Source organism: Quercus suber, unplaced genomic scaffold (genome assembly GCF_002906115.3).
Source record: "Quercus suber isolate HL8 unplaced genomic scaffold, Cork oak 2.0 scaffold_145, whole genome shotgun sequence".
Taxonomy (NCBI): domain Eukaryota; kingdom Viridiplantae; phylum Streptophyta; class Magnoliopsida; order Fagales; family Fagaceae; genus Quercus; species Quercus suber.
This window is the reverse complement of record NW_027069606.1, coordinates 1,007,757-1,028,137: the sequence shown is the minus strand read 5'-3', so window position 1 is coordinate 1,028,137 and position 20,381 is coordinate 1,007,757. Positions and strand designations below refer to the sequence as shown.

The 20,381-nt window shown below is 33.5% G+C and overlaps 2 protein-coding genes across 2 annotated transcripts; both read right to left on the bottom strand.

The window, feature by feature from the left end:
* Nucleotides 1–14,614: 14,614 nt before the first annotated feature.
* On the bottom strand, nucleotides 14,615–17,390 carry LOC111996787 (small ribosomal subunit protein uS2). The gene is made up of 5 exons (XM_024028783.2): nucleotides 17,142–17,390; nucleotides 16,248–16,510; nucleotides 15,952–16,149; nucleotides 15,639–15,855; nucleotides 14,615–15,109 (listed from the first exon to the last, which is right to left on the bottom strand). Exons 1-5 carry the CDS (start codon nucleotides 17,284–17,286, stop codon nucleotides 15,012–15,014), a joined length of 921 nt encoding a protein of 306 aa, XP_023884551.1. The 5' UTR covers nucleotides 17,287–17,390; the 3' UTR covers nucleotides 14,615–15,011.
* On the bottom strand, nucleotides 17,342–18,837 carry LOC136068982 (small ribosomal subunit protein uS2-like). The gene is made up of 4 exons (XM_065776951.1): nucleotides 18,587–18,837; nucleotides 17,693–17,955; nucleotides 17,526–17,594; nucleotides 17,342–17,359 (listed from the first exon to the last, which is right to left on the bottom strand). Exons 1-4 carry the CDS (start codon nucleotides 18,729–18,731, stop codon nucleotides 17,342–17,344), a joined length of 495 nt encoding a protein of 164 aa, XP_065633023.1. The 5' UTR covers nucleotides 18,732–18,837.
* Nucleotides 18,838–20,381: the final 1,544 nt, after the last annotated feature.

Below are 20,381 nucleotides of genomic sequence, written 5' to 3'. Positions count from 1 at the left end.
ATGTTTATATATAAATTAATTACCCATTATCAACCCAATCCATTTAATTAGTAAGCCACCTATTTAACCCAATATGATCCACATACCTCTAAAACTACTTGAATACCTTCTTGACCTCTAAAATTACTAAAATATTCTTAAAAACCTAAAATGACCCAAATACCCCTACACTTTCATAATTACCAATATACCCTTGAACATTCAAAATTATCCCCAAAATCTCTAAAATGAGCAAAATACCCATAAAACCTCTAAAATAACCAAAATACCCCTGATATCTCTAAAATCATCAAATATGCTCAAAAACCACTAAAATAACCAAAATATCCCTAAAATCTCTAAAATGAGCAAAATACTCATGAAACCTCTAAAATGACCAAAATACCCTTGATATCTATAAAATCACTAAATATGCTCAAAAACAACTAAAATGACCAAAATATTCCCGAAATCTCTAAAATGAGCAAAATACCTATGAAACATCTAAAATGTCCAAAATACCCCCAATATCTCTGAAATCACCAAATATGCTCAAAAATCACTAAAATCACCAAAATACCTCCAAAATCTCTTAAATAAGAAACATACCTCCAAAACTGCTAAAATGACCAAAATATCCCCAAAACCTAAAAAAGACCAAAATACCCCCCAAAACTTAAAAAATGACCAAAATAGACCTGAAACCTAAAAGATGACCAAAATACCATTCGAAACCTAAAAATGACCATACACCCAAAACCTAATAAAATTACCAAAATACCCTGTAAACCTAAAAATGATAGAAATACCCCCAAAACCTAAAAAATGACCAAAATACCCCTAAACCTAAAAAATGACTAAAATACCCCCAAAACCTAAAAATTAATAAAATACCCCCTAGACCTAGAAAATGATTGAAATGCCTTTGAAACATAAAAAACGACAAAAATAAGCCTAAAATCTAAAGAATGACCGAAATACCCCTAAAAAACAACCAAAATACCCCTAAACTTGTAAGCTGACCAAAATACACCTGAAACATTTAAAATTACCAAAATAGATGTTTTGGGTATTTTGGATGTTTCGAGGGTATTTTCAACAAATTATAGGTTCTATAAGTATTTCGACGGAATTTCGGTAATTTTTTAGGTTTCGAGGTTATTTTGGTCATTGTTTAGATTCTAAGGGTATTTTGGTCATTTTTTTAGGTTATGAGGGCATTTCTATCATCTTTTAGGTTTTAGTGGTATTTCGATAATTTTTAGATTTTGGGGCTATTTCGGTAAATCTCTATGTTTCAGAGGTATTTTGGTAATTATAAGTTTTTGGGGGTATTTCGCCAATTTTGTTGGTTTTAGGGTATTTTGGTGATTTTTTTGGTTTTGGGTGTATTTCGAATATTTTTATGGTTAGGGGGTATTTTGGCCATTCTTAAGTTTCAGGGGTATTTTGGTCATTTTTTAGTTTCAGGGGATATTTTGGTCATTTTTAGGTTGCACAGGTATTTCTGTCATTTTATAGGTTTAGGGGTATTTTGGTAATTTTTAGGTTTCAAGGGTATTTTAGTCATTTTTTACGTTTTGGGTATTCTGGTAAATTTTTAGGTTTTGGGGGTACTTTGGTCATTTTATAGGTTTCAAGGGTATTGCGGTCATTTTTTAGGTTTATGGGGGTATTTTGGTAATTTTTAGGTTTCAGGGGTATTTTGGTCATTTTATATGTTTCGGAAGTATTTCGGTTATTTTTTAGGTTTAGGGGTATTTTGGTAATTTTCTGGTTTCAAGAGTATTTTGGTCATTTTAAAGATTTCGGGAGTATTTTAGTCAATTTTTTTTTGGTTTGTATTTTGTTAATTTTTAGGTTTCAAGGGTATTTTGGTCATTTTATAGGTTTTAGAGGTATTTTGTTCTTCTTTTAGGTTTAGGGGGTATTCTGGTAATTTTTAGGTTTCGGTGGTATTTTCATCATTTTATAGGTTTCAGGAGTATTCCAGTCATTTTTAGGTATTGAGGTTATTTTGGTCATTTTTTAAGTTTCAGGAGTATTTTGCTAATTTTAAGGTTTCAAGGGTATTTTGGTAATTTTGTAAGTTTCATGGGTGTTAGGTTCAAAATATTTTGTTTAAGTTGTAAAAGTTCGGAAATGTGTTGAAAACACAAGAGCAATTTAGACTCCCAAATTAAAGTTACGGCTTGGTTGATTTTACACTAACTTAATACTAAGTGCGGAATAGTGTAAACACAAGCGAATAAGTAATACACCTACTCTAATCCATATTTAAAGCAACACAGCAGTAAAAATGAAATAAACAAGAGTAGGGAAGAAGGATGCAAACACAGAAAACACCTAGACGTGTTCTCGAAGAGGAAGCCGAAGAACTCGACGAAAAACCTCTTCGCCGCCCTCCAAGCAGAAATCGATCCACTAGACAATCAGTTGGGATACATGGGTTAGCAAGAGACCCTCCAAGCCTAATCTACCCGATGTACCTAAGCCCTCCAAGCCCCTACTCCAATAAGGCTTCTCGGAACCGTGTCTTGTCCTAATTCTCCGGATCCCGCAACAAGCTCCATGTTGCATCTGTCATCCTTGGCTTCTTCCAATGCTTCCCAGCAACTCCAAAACACTCTCTACACTCTGAATAGGTATGGGTTGTGTTTGGGTACAAATCTCCTCTTAAGCTATGATAATGAGAGAGGGATGAAGAAGAGGCTACAATGATTTCTCACTAAGGAGGAGTAGCTCTCTCTCAAAAGATGAGTGTGTGTGTTGTAGAAAACCTATCTAGGGTTTTTCTCTCTAAATAGCCTCACCTACATTTGTGGGTAATGAGGGTATATATAGTGTGAGTGAAGGGTAAGAAAGTCACTCTTAAAAAACCTTCAGCCAGAATGTTTCGCGACTATCTCGCTGGAATGCCTTACCCGCGAGACACTCACGAAAACGACAGCCTGGCACGACTCTTCAGCTTCCAGTCATGTGCTTCTCACATGGCTCTTTCACGGGTTAGCTTCCAGCGACACACCCGTGAGATCCACTGATCTTCAATAAAACTTGAGTCTTCACCAACTTGATACTACACCCAATACAATTAAATCTCACAAAATACAAGGAAATGAATTAAAGTAATTACAACACATTTTGTCATGGAATAAAGTCAATATAAAACATAGTTATAAATCACAACTTTACAAGTTGGAAAACCGAGAACAAAAACATGTCTAGATTAAGTGTTAGACATTGCTCAAGATTGTATAGATCAAGATTCAAGAACATTCAAGCTATAGGAAAAAAAAAACTAAGGTTCTATGAAGCTCAACCAATCAAAGAATAGACTTGACCAATTGAAAATTGCAGAAAAGTAGATTCTGCAGATTTTGAATCGGGCCTAAGTCAGCAAAAATGTTCAAGGTTTCAGTCCAACACTTCTAAGTATAAAAGGAAAACCCTAACTATGTTTTGAAGACTCTTGGAAGACTTATGAGTTACTCTTGTGAGATTTGAGAGGTTCTGTAACCTTCTAACTCTACAAGTGTCTAAAGGAATAAGATCTACAATCAAGTACTTGTGGAATCTAGTTGCTACTACAAGATCAACAACTAGTGATCTAAATCTTTGAGTGGGATCTCAAAGTCATAAGTGTGGGAGCTCGTGTTCAACAGATCCAAGAGAGAAGAGTCTATGAAGTCAGAGCTTGCACGTGGTCGTGTCAATAAGTTCTACTAGATGTAATAATAAATTTAGGGTTAAATCTTTTGTAAACTTCAATTCTTTCTAATGGATTTGTTTACCTTGAGGATAGTTAGATCAAATCATCTCCAGGTTTTTACCCTGAGACGGTTTGTTTCATTAGGTTTCCTAGGGTGATCATATCTATGTGTTATCTTCTTTTCTACTTGTGCATGATATGATATTTTTCTGTTTAACCTACATCTCATAATGAAACTAAGTAACTACTTGGTTTATTCACTAGGTTTAAAAAATCTATTTTAAAGCGGTCTAAACAAACAAACAATAGGGCATTTTGGTTATTTTTTATGTTACGGGGGTATTTCAATCATTTTCTAGAAATTTAGATTTTATATTGTTTATTTAAATTTTAGATGGGTTTTAGTGGGTATTAATGAGTTTATCCATTAAGACTCATATAATTAAATAACCTAATGCGTTTTTACCCATTTAACCCAAATATTCAAATGGGTTGGGTTAAAACTTATCCAAATTAGGTGGGTAATGAGTAGGTTCATGGATATGGATAAAAATTGTCATCCCTAGTTACAATGAACCATAACATTAATATATATATTATAAACTAAACTCTAGACATATAGTACGAGTACGAGACTTGCCTTTCACACAAAGTAGGTGGACTTGGGCCTATTACATTAGTCTAATATGTCTAATATATTTTTAACAAAATACAATATTACATCCTCTATAGGAATTAATGCATCTCTCTTTAGATCTTTCAGCTTAGATATTACAATTCTCTATGTTTACAATAAACATACATAAAAATAATAATAATAATAATAATAATAATAATTTAAAAAGAGAAAGAAAAAAAGATGCTTGTTGAATGGTCTTTGCCGTGATCAATAGGAAATGAATATGAGATATTAACAACTTTTTTTTTTTTTTTTTGATACGGAGATATTAACAACTTACTCAATTGTCTTCGCGGAATTTTTGTTTTCTTTGGTCCAAGTTGTAGAACTATTAGTTCGATAAGAAAGAGATGCTTAAGATCACAGAAAGTTCTTGGGTCATCATGAAATTATCAAGTAAAAATTACAAAGAGCTGCATTCCTATTTTTGTGGTTGAAAACACACGTCAGGTTAGGACGGGGATCAAAGTAGGCAGGTCAATTTGGATTATTGCTAGGTCGCCTGGTATATACTATTCAATCTTAATTATTTATGCAAGTAGTCCTTATTTATGATTGATGTCTATATTTATGTCTGTCTTCATTTCTTTCCTTCTCCCTACGTTATGTTGTCTCTAGACAGTAGCTAAGGTGCTAGTGATTGTTTGTTAACCAAATTGATATATTTCTACTAGTCAGCGATTCATGAATTTCTTTTGATTCGTGCCAATGATTCTTGGGTCTGTTGGTTCTCTGGAGATGACCAAGATTTGAACTCCCTCCTCAACTTAAATTATTTTTATTTATTTTTTAATTCTTCTTTGATTCGTTAATTGAGTTTAACTTCCAAATTGAAAGATTGATGTGGTATCATATTGAATCCAAGTTAAAATCCCAAATTGAATCCAAAAAATTTCAAGAATTACATTTTTTTACCTTGAGATCATGCCGATCATGGTGATTCATTTAATTGGTCATGTTTGGATATCAGATTAACCAACTAAATTAAGAGTCAAAATAACCAATGTCATATTTGACTAAGTTTCATTGGGTTGAATAATGGTCAAACGAACTCACCCATTATAAACAAACAATTCAAATATGTAACATTTGTAGTATCTTTAAATTTTACCTAGGGCACGTTTGATATTCGGTAACAGTAGTTACATAGGAATACAAATATGTATTACAAGAAATATAAGATACTGTAATGTAATACTTATTACTATTCATTTATTTGGCGACAACACGATAATAGAACCCTAAAAATAATGGAATAAAAGTATTTTAAATCAAACTTAAAATATATTTTAGGAATATCTTACTCATATAATTGTACTTCCTAAAACACATATTTTTTAATTTTAAAAGAGAGATTAGTTATTTTTTTTATGAATTTTTATTTTCATAATTATTATGTGCATATAGAAAGTTTGTTTATTTAGAAATATATTAATTTTAGAAATTAATACACCTACTAAAGAATAGTTATTACAACCCTTTTAGAAATGAATAGTTATTCCTCATTTTAAAGAATATCTATTTATAAGGAATGACCATTCTTTGTAATTAAAATATCATCACACTACTGAATAGCTAAATCATAAGAATAACTAATATAATATCTATTACAATTTATCAAATGGGGTCATTCTACAATGACCACCTATTTTTTAAGGGGGTACGGTACCACCCAAATCTTAGCCGTACATTTTAAAATTTGCAATCCTGACCGTTTATTTAACTTATTTGGTGAACTTGTCACCGGTAGAATAGGTAGTGTATAAAATGAAAAAGATAACCAAAAGAAAAAGAAACAGAGAACGAAAGAGGCTGAACGAGAGAGAGACTTGGCAAGCTCTATGTCACTACCACTGCTGCCTCCACCACCATCGCTGCAGCCGCTGCGCACCATCCGTCAACGTCAGATCATCCGCTACTGCCACCGGTGAGAATTTTTGTGGGAGAAGTTGTTTATATATATATATATATATATATTTGATTTGGTTATTACTTTTAGATTAGATTTGATTTAGGTATTTTAGTATTGAGAAGATAGATCTTGTGTAAGAATTGTTTTCCTTTTCTTCCTGATTTTGGATTAATTTGTTTGGCTATTTTGGGTTGTATGATTGCTAGTTATCTGTGATGATTTGGGGGCACAGATATAAGCTCGGAAATTATATCAACCAAAACAGGATGTCCCCCAAAGTCTTCTCAAATTAATAAGTAAAATCAAAACAAAATTAATATAATGTATGATTAAAAATACAAAAATATTGACCATTTGAAACTTTTTTCATGCATGATTAAGCATTTTGTGATGTCATCTTTTTCCCTTACCATGATAATCATGCCTAGGAGGGTTGAATTTGCCTACTTTGGATGGTGTGTTTGTGTTGTTATTGTGGTATGTAATGCGGAGTTCTACTATGTCAGCTGCTGGTTTAAAGTCTTTGGGGCTCCTACTGTATACTTATCTTACTTTGAATAAAATTCTTTACTGTATTATCCCAAAAAAAATATCTTTATTGATTCATAAAATAATAATAATAATAATAATAATAATAATTATTATTATTATTATTATTAAAATGAACGATCAACAGGAAGAAGAAGAGAGTAGTATATAAGAGAGACAAGCAAAATGTTAAAGGGGCTTTTGGAGGCTTTTGGGGGGGGGGGGGTTTGGAGAGAAGGGAGGAAAAAAGCCTCCTCAGCCATGGGCCGAGGAGCATCTCCTAGTTGTAAATTGTTCCAAGTGTTTCTTCAATAAAAGGAAAAGAGGTTCAGGCTTCTTAGACGCCGGTCGGCGCCTAAACCTTCAACCCACTCTCTACAAATTTATTGTTCTGGGTTCGTTGGGCCTCTAACCAATCTCTTTTGGGCTTAGGCTACAAATATCGACCCTACAATAATTATTTTAATGACACAATTCATTGAGTTATTTAAATGTGAAAATATGCATGCTTGGAAGTCACCAACTTCAAAATGTGGCAAATGCCACTTATTCAACACTCTGCCTTCATAATCAAGGTTTCTTTGATTGTGTTCTCCACTAAAGGGAAGCATTTTGTATATTCCATCGATTTCAGGTTTATACTTCTATTACAACATGTTTTGTTTTGTCATTTTATTACTAATAATAAGAGTATTGTGCATGAAATTGTTAGGTTGTAAGAGATCTGGCACAAGGTAAGCTTGGAGAAAGAGTAGATTGCATTACATGTTCATGTCCTTTATAATTTATGGGTGTCACCCTTAGTTTCTCAACTTTATTTGGTAGTTATGAATGTTTATAAGGTTTCGTAGTTGCTCTAGGTTACTTCTTAGAGGAGCTACCACATTGTAGTTCTAATAGAGAATAATACTCTCCATCTCAACCCAGAGAAATTAAATCATTATGTGACCCTTGTTCATAGACAGATCAGAGCCCTTGATTAGAGGGTTTATTTGACATTGGAAATAAGGATTTTCTGTATTTGTTTGTATATGTACTCTAATTATGTTTACAGAGCATATTTCCATATGTTGGCTTTATTTTTGTGTATTATTGTAAGCTTTGTTTTCTGCACTTTTGGAATTGCACTGGATAAAGAAAAATGACATCTATAATTGGTGGAATTTAGTACCATGTTTACTTAAAAGCAACCATGTGCAAGCATGTCCATATGTGTAAAAATTGAATCCCAAGACTACCAACTCCACATAATGTTTTCACTGGATATTAGTCATAATCCAGTTCAACCCTCAAAGATTGAAATAAATTGATGCCCATTGTTAATTTAGTTGAAGTTAAGGTTTTTACTACTTTAGGTATTTCCTTTCATAATTTGAATTGCTTTTATATACAGGATATGGTTAGATATGCTAACAACCAGCTGTAAAATATGGTTAAAAGTGTGAAATTTTTTATCACGATGTTGTCCAAGATGTACTTCCTCCTTTAATGTATCTTGTAAATCATGGAAACTCCAGTTGTGGAGCCCGAAGCAATTGATTATGTAAAGAACCAACTGCCAAATGTGTCAATGGAGTCACTGTGTATGTTTATGTTGCGCAAAGTGATATGATTATTCTTGGAAGCTATTAGGGAACATTTGATGTAATTTATGGATGGGTTTATTAAATAAGTTAAAATTTTTGCTTATTATGTTGTGTATTGCTTCTGTAAATGAGTCCAAACACTTATAACATCTAGAATGCATATGCACATACAATTGAAGTCCATGTAACAAGATCAAGCTCTAAAACAGAGCTGAAACACTGATATGCACCCATAATCATTTACATTATTACTCAACTTTCAGATGGTAAGAACCTCTCAAAGGTTAATTATATCCCTTTTTTTAGCATGTTGTTCTTTACTTGATTTTTTTTATAATAAACTTATTACATATGATTTTGAACTTGATATTGTCAATTTGAGCTAGATAAGCTAAAGTTCTTGAGTAATTGTAGTTATTTAAATAATAACTAAATTTCTAAGGCTCTATGCAAAGAGATATGCTCTTACGAACATCTTTTTTTTTTTTAAAGCACTAATAGTTATACCATTTCAATGCAGATATTTCAGTTGCCATTGGAGTTGCAAAATGGACTATAAGAAATTCCTACAAGTTAGAAGTTGCCCTCTTGAGAATTTAAGAATGAAATCCAAACATGCAAATGCTTTTGGTTGTCTCTTTTTCAATTGTTACCATGATGGTATTTAGATATATATGTGAATGAAACACATTGTAGCGAATATTTTTTTTTAATGAATTTTCCCTTTTTAAATGGATTTCTTTGTAGTTGTTTTGCTTCTTTGAGATACTTTGCAACAAGAGACTTGCTTGTAGTACATGAAAGTGAGTTACATATCAAATCAAGTTATAGATATTATGTGATAAAAATATTCATTTATAGCTCCAAGTGCAAGTAGTTGGTCTGATTTCTTTGGATCATCTATGGTATATACAAACAGAACTAGTGAATTCTTTATCTTTTCATATGTGAATATGGAAAAGTGATTTCTTAGTAAACAAATTGCATCATATACAAATGGATAATCTAGGGTGAATAGAAAAAGATACCAGCAAGGGTTATGTTTTAAAGTGTTAATTATTTTTTAAAATTATATTAACGGTAAGGGATCAACGCAAAGGCTCAAACCAGGGTATCCTGGTTAAAACACGCTTGTTTTACCACTAAGTTATTGCTTCTAAGATGTTTAAAAATACATTTACGTGTAGATAATTCTATGCATGAATGTTAATTATCTTAGGCTTACCACTAAGTTAAGATATAAAGATCTCACAATTAAATTTGAATTAATATTTTATTAAGCACCAATCAAAATTAACTTAGGATAATCTTATGCATGAATGTACATCATAAATCTGGGATTCATGTTTGCAAGGTAGGCCACACTTTGCAGTTTTCAACCATCTTTTCTTTATATATGTCAATGTGATCTATTTCAAATGTTCAACCTTAATAATAGAAAATAAGTGGTTACAAGGTCATTTTAATCATTTGTAGGTTTTAGGGTCATTTCAATCATTTTCTTGGTTTTAATGGTATTTTGGTCATTTTTTGGGTTTTAGGGCCATTTCGGTCATTTTTCAAGATTCTAAGGGTATTCCGGTCATTTTTTAGGCTTCAAGTGCATTATAATTGTTTTTTAGGTTCTGAGGGTATTTCAATCACTTTTTGGTTATAAGGTCATTTTAGTCATTTTTTAGATTTCAGGGTTATTTCAGTCATTTTCTAGGTTCTAAGTGTATTTCAGTCATTTTAAAGTTTCTATGGGTATTTCTGTCATTTTAACGTGTATTATGGTCATTTTTTATGTTCTAAGGGCATTTCAGTCACTTTTTAGGTTACAAAGTAATTTCGGTTATTTTTTAGGTTTTAAGATCATTTAGGTCATTTTTTAGGTTCTACGGATATCTTGGACATTTGTTAGGTTTTAGGGTCATTTCAGTCATTTTATAGGTTCTAAGGATATTTTGGTCACCTTTTTGATTTTAACGGTATCCTAGTAATTTGTGAGAGTTTCAGGATATTTTAGTCACATGTGATGTTTGTACTGCCTAATGGACTATCAAATGTGAGGGGGGGAAAAAAAGGAACCATTGAATGTGATAAAAGTACGGTTACATGTGATGTTGGCACTGCCTAATATAATGATGGAACTATCACTTGTAAGAAAAGAAATAAGGGTACAACTGAATGGGGTAAAAGTACAGTCATATGTGATGTTAGTACTGCCTAATGTGACAATGGAACCGTTAAATGTGAGAGAAAAAAATTAAAGTACCACAAAATGTTAGAAAAGTACGGTAAAATGTGATATTATTACTGCCTAATGTGATAATAGAATCATCAAATGCGAGAAAAAAAATAAGGGAACAATCGAATGTGACAAAAGTACAGTCACATGTGATATTAGTATTGCACAATGTGAGGATGAAACCATCAGATGTGAGAAAAAAATAAGAGAACCACCAGATGTGAGAAAAGAATTGTCACATGTGATGTTGGAACTGCACAATGTGAGGATAAAATTGTTAAGTGTGAAAAAAAATAAAGGAACCACCCAATGTGACAAAAGAACTATCATATGTAATGTTGGAACCGCACAATGTGAGAATGGAACTGTCAAGTGTGAGAAAAAGGTAAGGGAACCACTCAATGTGACAAAAGAACTGTCATATGTGATATTAGAACCGCACAATGTGAGGATGGAACCGTCAAATGTGAGGAAAAAAAAGTAAGGGAACCACCAAATGTGAGAAAAAAACAGTCACATGTGATGTTAGAACTGCGCAATGTAAGGATGGAACTGTCAAATGTGAGAAAAAAGTAAGGGATCCATCAAATGTGAGAAAAGAACTGACACATCTGATGTTGGAACTGCACAATGTGAGGATGAAACCATCAAGTGTGAGAAAAAAAGTAAGAGAACCACCCAATGTGAGAAAAAACTGTCATATGTGATGTTGGAACCACACAATATGAGGATAGAATTGTCAGATGTGAGAAAAAAAAGTAAGGGAACCACCAAATGTGAGAAAAAAACTGTCACATGTGATGTTGGAAGAAAAGAACTGTCACATGTGATGTTGAAACTACACAATGTGAGAATGGAACCGTCAAATGTGAGAAAAAGGTAAGGGAACCACCAAATGTGAGAAAAGAACTGTTACATGTGATGTTGGAACTACACAATGTGAAGATAGAACCGTCAAATGTGAGAAAAAAGTAACCTATTGTAGCAGGTTACCTACTAGTGGGTACCGTACCCCCCCTTTTTTTTTGGGAGTACTGTAGAATTACTCAATGTTAGTTTATATTTTGACATTTGGAAGGGGATTTTTTGCCAAATAGCATAATTTTAGGAAAAATCTAGGAAAAAAATATCTAGCCAAACTTATTTAGTTATGTAACATTTTTTTGAAACTTAAGTTTGTGAAACTCAAGTTCCAAGCATTATGTGTCACTCAAGCTTGGAACTCGACTTTCACTTAATTCCAAAAAATGTGCTACATAACTAAATAAGTTTGGCTGGATGTGTTTCTCCTAAATTTTTCCTAAAATCATGCTATTTAACAAAATTAGCGCATTTGGAAGCGTTTATTTAAATTTTTATCAAAATTGATATATCTGTTATGTTTGTTTCTGTTTTTGTTATTTTTTTTTTCTTGGTGGTATTCTATAGCTTTTTATACTGTAAAGGAAATTTTTCCATTTAGCACAAACAATTTCTGACAAGTAAATCTTTTAGTGCCTTCAGTTCTATGATATTGAATTTCAATTTAGTTAGTTTTTTGGTGGGTGATTTCATTTTAATTGCAAGTTTTTGTTGATATTTTGTAGTATAGTATCCTTACATGTTTTCCTATTATGTTTAAGGGAATGAAAGGAAGAAGATTGATATAAAAATCCAACATAAAATAGATCACTTGAAGTATTTAAATATGCCCTCAAAATCTTGGATATCATATGTCTAATGCTCAAGCCTTACAATTCTATCTTCAAAGTTCAGAGGACACCACTCAGTTATCTTTTGTTAGCTTTTAAAGAAAGCCAGCCATGATAGAATCATAATGTTGTTTGTGAGGATAAAAGTCCAAGTTCGTACATTGGGCCTTGGGCCCTATTTGAGGATGTGGGTATGTCCGAGGAGGAGTGAATGATTGGGAGAGACCCCAGAGTGGAGAATCACGTAAGGAAAGGATGAGAGAATATAGTCCGAGGAGTGTATCCTTCTCGAATACGATGAATATCAGTCAACCAGGTACTTGGGCAATTTAGGTAACCTTCCAGGAAGTTCCAACGATAATGATGAACTTCAGGCATATACAAAGGTGATAAGAATACAGAAATATCTACAAGCAAAAGCTGCTACCACCGCATTAAATACACTGCAGCAACTTTTCTGGCCGCATTTATGTGGAAAACACCCTTGAACAGTGCAGTCTCAACCACCACTATTCATAGAAAGCCAAAAAAGATGCTTAATGGGACAGATACTTGAGTGATATCTTAGCTGATTAACAAGTGTACGATCAAGATGGTCTGAATTATATAAAAGATCTCCCATAAAAGGGGGATCAGAAGATATAGTAAAGGAGAAGAGAAGAAGATTTACTGTAGCATTAAGGACTGTATTAGCTTTTAGGAACAGTAGTTCAGTTCATAGTTCATCTCCTCATACACCAATTTAATCAAGTTTCATGTGTATTTTTGTGCTTATTCATCTTTTAAATCCTTATTAGCCATTGTTCAATTCGCAAATAGCCTAGCTCTTTCATCCACTCTCTACAAATTCATTGTATTGTGCTCATTCGGCTCACATCCCACATCATTTGGGCTTGGGTTACAAATCGCGTCCCTACATTGTTTATTATGAATCTTCTTTGATAGTGTTTTTCACGTGCCTTGCACGTGCACTAAAACTATCATATATAAGGTTGGGGTTCAAATCCCCTATAGAGGCAACTTTCTTAGCCGAAATGCTTAAAATAAATCGAGTTAAGTGAAGGCAACTTGTTAGTGCCTTGACCTAACCCTGCATTACATTATATGGACAAATAAAAGGGTAGAGAAGTAAAACTACTATCGACATTATCTTAGTATACCCAACCTTACATTACATTATATAGGCAACTAAAAGGGTAAAGAAGTTAAACTATTACTGACAGCATCTTATTATGACACGCAAGCAAGGTAATAAATTATTTTAGCAACCTTACATTACATGATTTTAATCTCGTCCTCTACTTTATAGAGAGTAGGATCTAACAATTGATCTTCTTTCTCGTGATCTTCATATTTAGGCACCTTAAAAATCTTTTCTCAGGAGTTCCTATTTCCCTGATTCTTAGAAGTCTTTTGTCTAAATATTGCTAAAATCAAAGTAAATACTTTGAATAGTTCTATACTACAAATTTTATTACATCTAATTACTCATTGCCACTTGGACTCATTCTCGTTCGATGCAGTATACTTGTTTTTGCCTTCTGTTCTTATTTTCCACTTAAAAATTGGGCAGGAGATTATGGAAAATGCTTCATCTGCATATAATTTAATAGAGGTTAGGTTTTTGGCATTGTGCTTGCCTCTAGCGTTCCAATACACAACACATATCTAAAAACGATCACATATTGCTTCCAGGTCCTATCCATTTCCAAGTCCTATCCAATGCACTAGAAGACCATACCAAAGTTTTATCCCATCCTCAATGTCTAACAGGCAACACATGCAAGAAGACCGAAGTCTCAAAAATGACGACAATTATAACGATGAACATATGAATGCATCTTAACCACTCAAGTTTATTTGATATGAACCAAACGCCCAAAAAAATAAAAAAAATGGCCATAACAAATGGAGCCTAAACGTGAAACACAAATAACTCACTTTGTTTTTGTTTTATTTTTTTGAGTAATAGTAGTCTTCTAGGTAAGACCCTTGTTTAACATTTACATTTACCTGCTGAGTGCTGAGTACTGATGCCTTCTAAACTTAAACATCATACAAACAAGGAAAGAGAACATTTTACCAACCCCTCTCATCAGTTAAAGGTTAAATTTACAATGTCACAGGATGATCGAGAATTCTGTTAGTAAAAAAACTAACTGTACTAATATTAAATTATCAAAAAAAAATGCTATTAATATTCTAGATTCCTTTCAGAATCCTCAGGTTTGCCAAAACAGAAAATTTCCAGTCTGTAAAACTGAATCAGACTCAAGTAACCCAATCGATGACAAAAGATATGGGTGGGCAGGGGTCACAACCAGTATTTAATTTATTTCTACAACAAAAATGAAATTGTACCTTACATCAAAATTGAATATGGCACAGTCTGGATGACATTTAGTCATACTTCCAAACCCTTCAAACATGTCATGTTGCAGAATGCAAGGGAAAACGAGGATTGATTCTATAATAAAATATAGCTTACACTGCTTGCGGATTTTAAATCATAAATATATCAAAATAAAGCATCTCTCAAAGACACCAACATCAAAGTCAAAAGCCTCTGAAACTCTATATCTAAGACTGAGCTGTGCCAATAAAAAGGTTCATTCCCAACAGAAAATTGACCATACTTCAAATCCTAACACAAAATCCTGGATGCAGGGAGTATTTAAGTAAAAAATCTGGCACACTTCATAACTCCCAGCCAGAAGGAGGAGGAACACCTTCAACAGCAACAGTAGGAATTGGTGGCGCAATTGGATCCCATTCAGCTGTTATAGCAGCTGGACCTGGAAAAAAAGGATAAGAAATATGGAAATAAAATGTCAGCAAATGCAACAGATGCCATACCACATACATAGTTTTCTGCATGAACAAATCTTATTTTAAACACAAGATCAGCACATGTTGCAAATATTTCTTTTATTAACATCCAGGAATAATGTAATGGAATTCCAGCAAACAAATGACAATAGTTGTAGTATTCTTTACTGTTGATAGACAAGTTTACCAAATAAGGCCAGAATTGAATCCATCATATGATTTTTTAGTAGTAAATCCAAGCTATCAGTATTAGAAGAAAACCTACCAACACTAATACACAAACACTTGCACAAAATCCTGAAATCAATTTATAAATAACTCTTTTTGCCCATAGGGACACGTCAAACATGTTTATATCATTAGAAATATACAAAAACAATAGCAATATAGCACCAGTGCATACAAATATATTTAGATGGACCATATCAACGAGATAAAATTTACATAATCTTGCATTTCAATAAGCCAAAGTAAAAGAAAACAACTTAGTTCTACCTGTTTCTGGAGTCCATGCCGCGGTAACAGCGGAAATTGGTTGCGGAGCATCAGGGATCCACTGGACATCAGCAGCACCTTGAACAGGCCATTGGTCAGAAGCAAGGGGAGCAGGATTATATTCAATTCCAATTCCATAATCTGCCATGGGTTGAGCTTCTTCTTCTTCTTCTTGTTGCTTAGCCTCCTCGGGCTCCCGATAGAAAAACAAATCCACCTGCAAATAAAAAGGATGACCCATTTTACATTAGCAATTTAGCTCTCTAAGGAAAAATAAAGTCCACCAAAAAGAGCCTTCTGCCATCTTCCTTACCATCACTTCCCACCTACTCCCAGGACGAATAGTACCACGCATCTGCAGAACCATCCTTGCCAAAAGCCAGAAGAGACATCCTATGCTATGCTTCCCCTTGTTGTTGGCAGGGATCCCAATATCAACATACCGCATGGGTGAATCAGTATCGCAAAAGGCAATGGTTGGAATATTTCCAAGGGCAGCTTCCTTAATGGGCTGCAATCAGCTTTTGGTAGTGTGTAAACATTGGTACAAATAAGCAACAGTACAAGCAAAAACGATGCATCAATAACATCAATTTAAGCAGAAATTACCTGATGATCAGTCCTTGGATCAGTGAGGATGAGGAGACGAGGCTCACTGAATGAGGTCTGCAACTGATTGGTGAAGGTACCAGGAGTGTGCCTCCCAGCAATAGCATGGGCACCCGTGTACTGAGCAAACTTCAGGACCGCTCTCTGACCATACGGCCTTGCAGACTGTACGATGATGTCTTGTGGGTTCTCAATTGCAACAATAACCCGGGCTGCCAACTGAAGCTTTTCCCATGTCTTCCCCACATTGATTATGTATATTCCTAAAAGTCAAAACAACACTAATCAAGTATTAGACAAGCACACAGGTAATCAACACATAAACATCAATTTCCCCAGTCCATATATATATATATATAAAGAACATGAAAAGCAGCTCTTACTAGCACTTAGTGTACATTAAGAACTGAGCCCATTATTCAGAAACTTAACTTGCAATAAAATTTAAACAATCTACTCTAAAGAGCTATTTAAAAAATAAATAAACTCTATATAAATATACAATACAGCTTTAAAACCTACAAATCTTAAACAATTCCATTTACAGATGAAATGCAAGGAAAGACAATCTGATAATTGATATGCACAATTTCACATTTCAATCCCTGATTCAAATGGATCTTCATTTTGAAAATGAAAAGTTTAAAACCACTATGCTATATATAACAAAACAATTGCAATAAATCATAATCAATCCAATGTTCTAATTTGTGCCATACTCTGCTAAAACCCATAAAAACCAAAGCTACCAATAGTGAATTAGTGTTAAAATATTACATGGGTATTTCAAATTGGACACACAGTTAACTCTACTGTTACTAATAATCAAAACCAATCCAAAACAATAACAAAAACCCAGAAGAGAAAAAGTGAAAAAGAGACAGAAAAACCAACCATCACTGCGCCTCTTGAAGACATAACGCTCCATCTGGAAGTCGATGTTTTTGGTGCCCAAGTGGACATGGGAGGCCAACATCATCTGGATATCTTTCTCCTTCTGTGAGAGTTGCGCCGGCGTGGCGGCGGCGGTGTTTTCCATGCTTGCTTGCTCGCTCTTGCTTTTTTGTGAGGAGAAGGAGAAACTGTGAAAAACCCTAGCCTGCCTCTCTGCGCTATGTGGGTGCGTAGTGTAGAGCAAAATATAAGAGAGAGCGGAAATTGGGCTTTACATTTAGGTTTTCGGTAAAATACAAAAAACACCCCTAAAGTTTAAACTAATATCATATATTACCCTATCAAATATATATATATATATATATATATAATATCATATATTGCCAAGAATTTTAAATCAGTATCGCAAAAGGCAATGGTTGGAATATTTCCAAGGGCAGCTTCCTTAATGGGCTGCAATCAGCTTTTGGTAGTGTGTAAACATTGGTACAAATAAGCAACAGTACAAGCAAAAACGATGCATCAATAACATCAATTTAAGCAGAAATTACCTGATGATCAGTCCTTGGATCAGTGAGGATGAGGAGACGAGGCTCACTGAATGAGGTCTGCAACTGATTGGTGAAGGTACCAGGAGTGTGCCTCCCAGCAATAGCATGGGCACCCGTGTACTGAGCAAACTTCAGGACCGCTCTCTGACCATACGGCCTTGCAGACTGTACGATGATGTCTTGTGGGTTCTCAATTGCAACAATAACCCGGGCTGCCAACTGAAGCTTTTCCCATGTCTTCCCCACATTGATTATGTATATTCCTAAAAGTCAAAACAACACTAATCAAGTATTAGACAAGCACACAGGTAATCAACACATAAACATCAATTTCCCCAGTCCATATATATATATATATAAAGAACATGAAAAGCAGCTCTTACTAGCACTTAGTGTACATTAAGAACTGAGCCCATTATTCAGAAACTTAACTTGCAATAAAATTTAAACAATCTACTCTAAAGAGCTATTTAAAAAATAAATAAACTCTATATAAATATACAATACAGCTTTAAAACCTACAAATCTTAAACAATTCCATTTACAGATGAAATGCAAGGAAAGACAATCTGATAATTGATATGCACAATTTCACATTTCAATCCCTGATTCAAATGGATCTTCATTTTGAAAATGAAAAGTTTAAAACCACTATGCTATATATAACAAAACAATTGCAATAAATCATAATCAATCCAATGTTCTAATTTGTGCCATACTCTGCTAAAACCCATAAAAACCAAAGCTACCAATAGTGAATTAGTGTTAAAATATTACATGGGTATTTCAAATTGGACACACAGTTAACTCTACTGTTACTAATAATCAAAACCAATCCAAAACAATAACAAAAACCCAGAAGAGAAAAAGTGAAAAAGAGACAGAAAAACCAACCATCACTGCGCCTCTTGAAGACATAACGCTCCATCTGGAAGTCGATGTTTTTGGTGCCCAAGTGGACATGGGAGGCCAACATCATCTGGATATCTTTCTCCTTCTGTGAGAGTTGCGCCGGCGTGGCGGCGGCGGTGTTTTCCATGCTTGCTTGCTCGCTCTTGCTTTTTTGTGAGGAGAAGGAGAAACTGTGAAAAACCCTAGCCTGCCTCTCTGCGCTATGTGGGTGCGTAGTGTAGAGCAAAATATAAGAGAGAGCGGAAATTGGGCTTTACATTTAGGTTTTCGGTAAAATACAAAAAACACCCCTAAAGTTTAAACTAATATCATATATTACCCTATCAAATATATATATATATATATATATAATATCATATATTGCCAAGAATTTTAAAAACAATTTTCCAATTTACTCCCTAAACACAAACTATACTTTTAATTACGGGGGATAATTCGTGTTCACGTGTCGGATTCATATCGTATTAACTCGTGAGTATCTAACTATATGGGTTAACACTAACTCGATATGTTTATTAAACGGGTCAAGATTTCTTAACCCTAACACGACTTATTTATTAAATGAATCAGTTGTGTCAACGTGTTTATCAAATTTTATCCAAAAATAAATAAATAAATAAATATTTTTAATATAAAATTCAAAACTAACAAGTAAATGTATCACAAATTATCATTCAAAACTAAAGTATATCTCAATATCACAAGCAATCAATCACAATATGTTAAAGAAAGTAAACCACAACAATTAATAAGTTTATATAACTAGGATTTGAAGGGTATATTGATAAAATATAATTTAATTAAACAGGTTAAACGAGTCAAATGGGCTCTATGGGTTGAACACTAACCTAACCCGTTTATTAAACAAGTTAGTCGTGTCAACCCAAATATAACACAAACCCATTAAGTCTCAACGCTTAACCTGCTAATTTCGTGTCGTGTCGTCTTGGATTTGCAAATCGTGTCCTATTTTGCCATCCCTACTTTTAATTTGGTTTGAAAGCTTGTGCTTCGTTAACCAATGATAAATAAATAGCAGCCGCATATTAATAATGAAGAATGAGAAGCATAAATAAAAAAAAAATTCAAATGATGTTTAGTGACATTTATACATAGGGAGCAAATTTGATATTTTTAAAAAAAATTAGTACTATTTAGTATTGGTTCAAACCTTAAGATGTTTTTTTTATATAAGAGAATTTCAACTTATGACTTCCGCTTCTAATAATATAGTTCTTTATCATCAGACCAAGACACTAATCAGTTTTTGGTGTAGGTGGGAATTAAATTCTAGATCTCTTATTCAACCATCAGAAACTTTACCAGTTAAGCTAATTAGAACTCACCAAACCTCAAGAGTAGTTTTTGTATTTTACCCTTTTATATTTAGTAGCACGAGGGTTTTAGGAATTAGGAAACAAAATTGTGTGAGAACTCTAGCATGCTCTTAAATGACTTAAATGCCCCTCATTAGCTACTTCAATATATATTTTACACCTTTTATTTTCTTTCTTTATTTGTTTATTATTATTTATAATTCAACAGTGACAATAACAACAAAGGGGGAATTTTGAACTCTTGACATTTTTTATAAAAACACCAAGAGGTGTTAGTTAAGTTACAAAACTCTTTACATTTTTTTTTTTTTTTCAGTTTTGTTAGGTGTAGGAGAGGTGTTGATGGTTGACGTAAGGATAGCAAAAATGTCCTAACCACTTCAATTTTATCACACTTTCTCTTGTGTGGGTTTGTTTTTTTTTTTTTCCCCCCCTATACT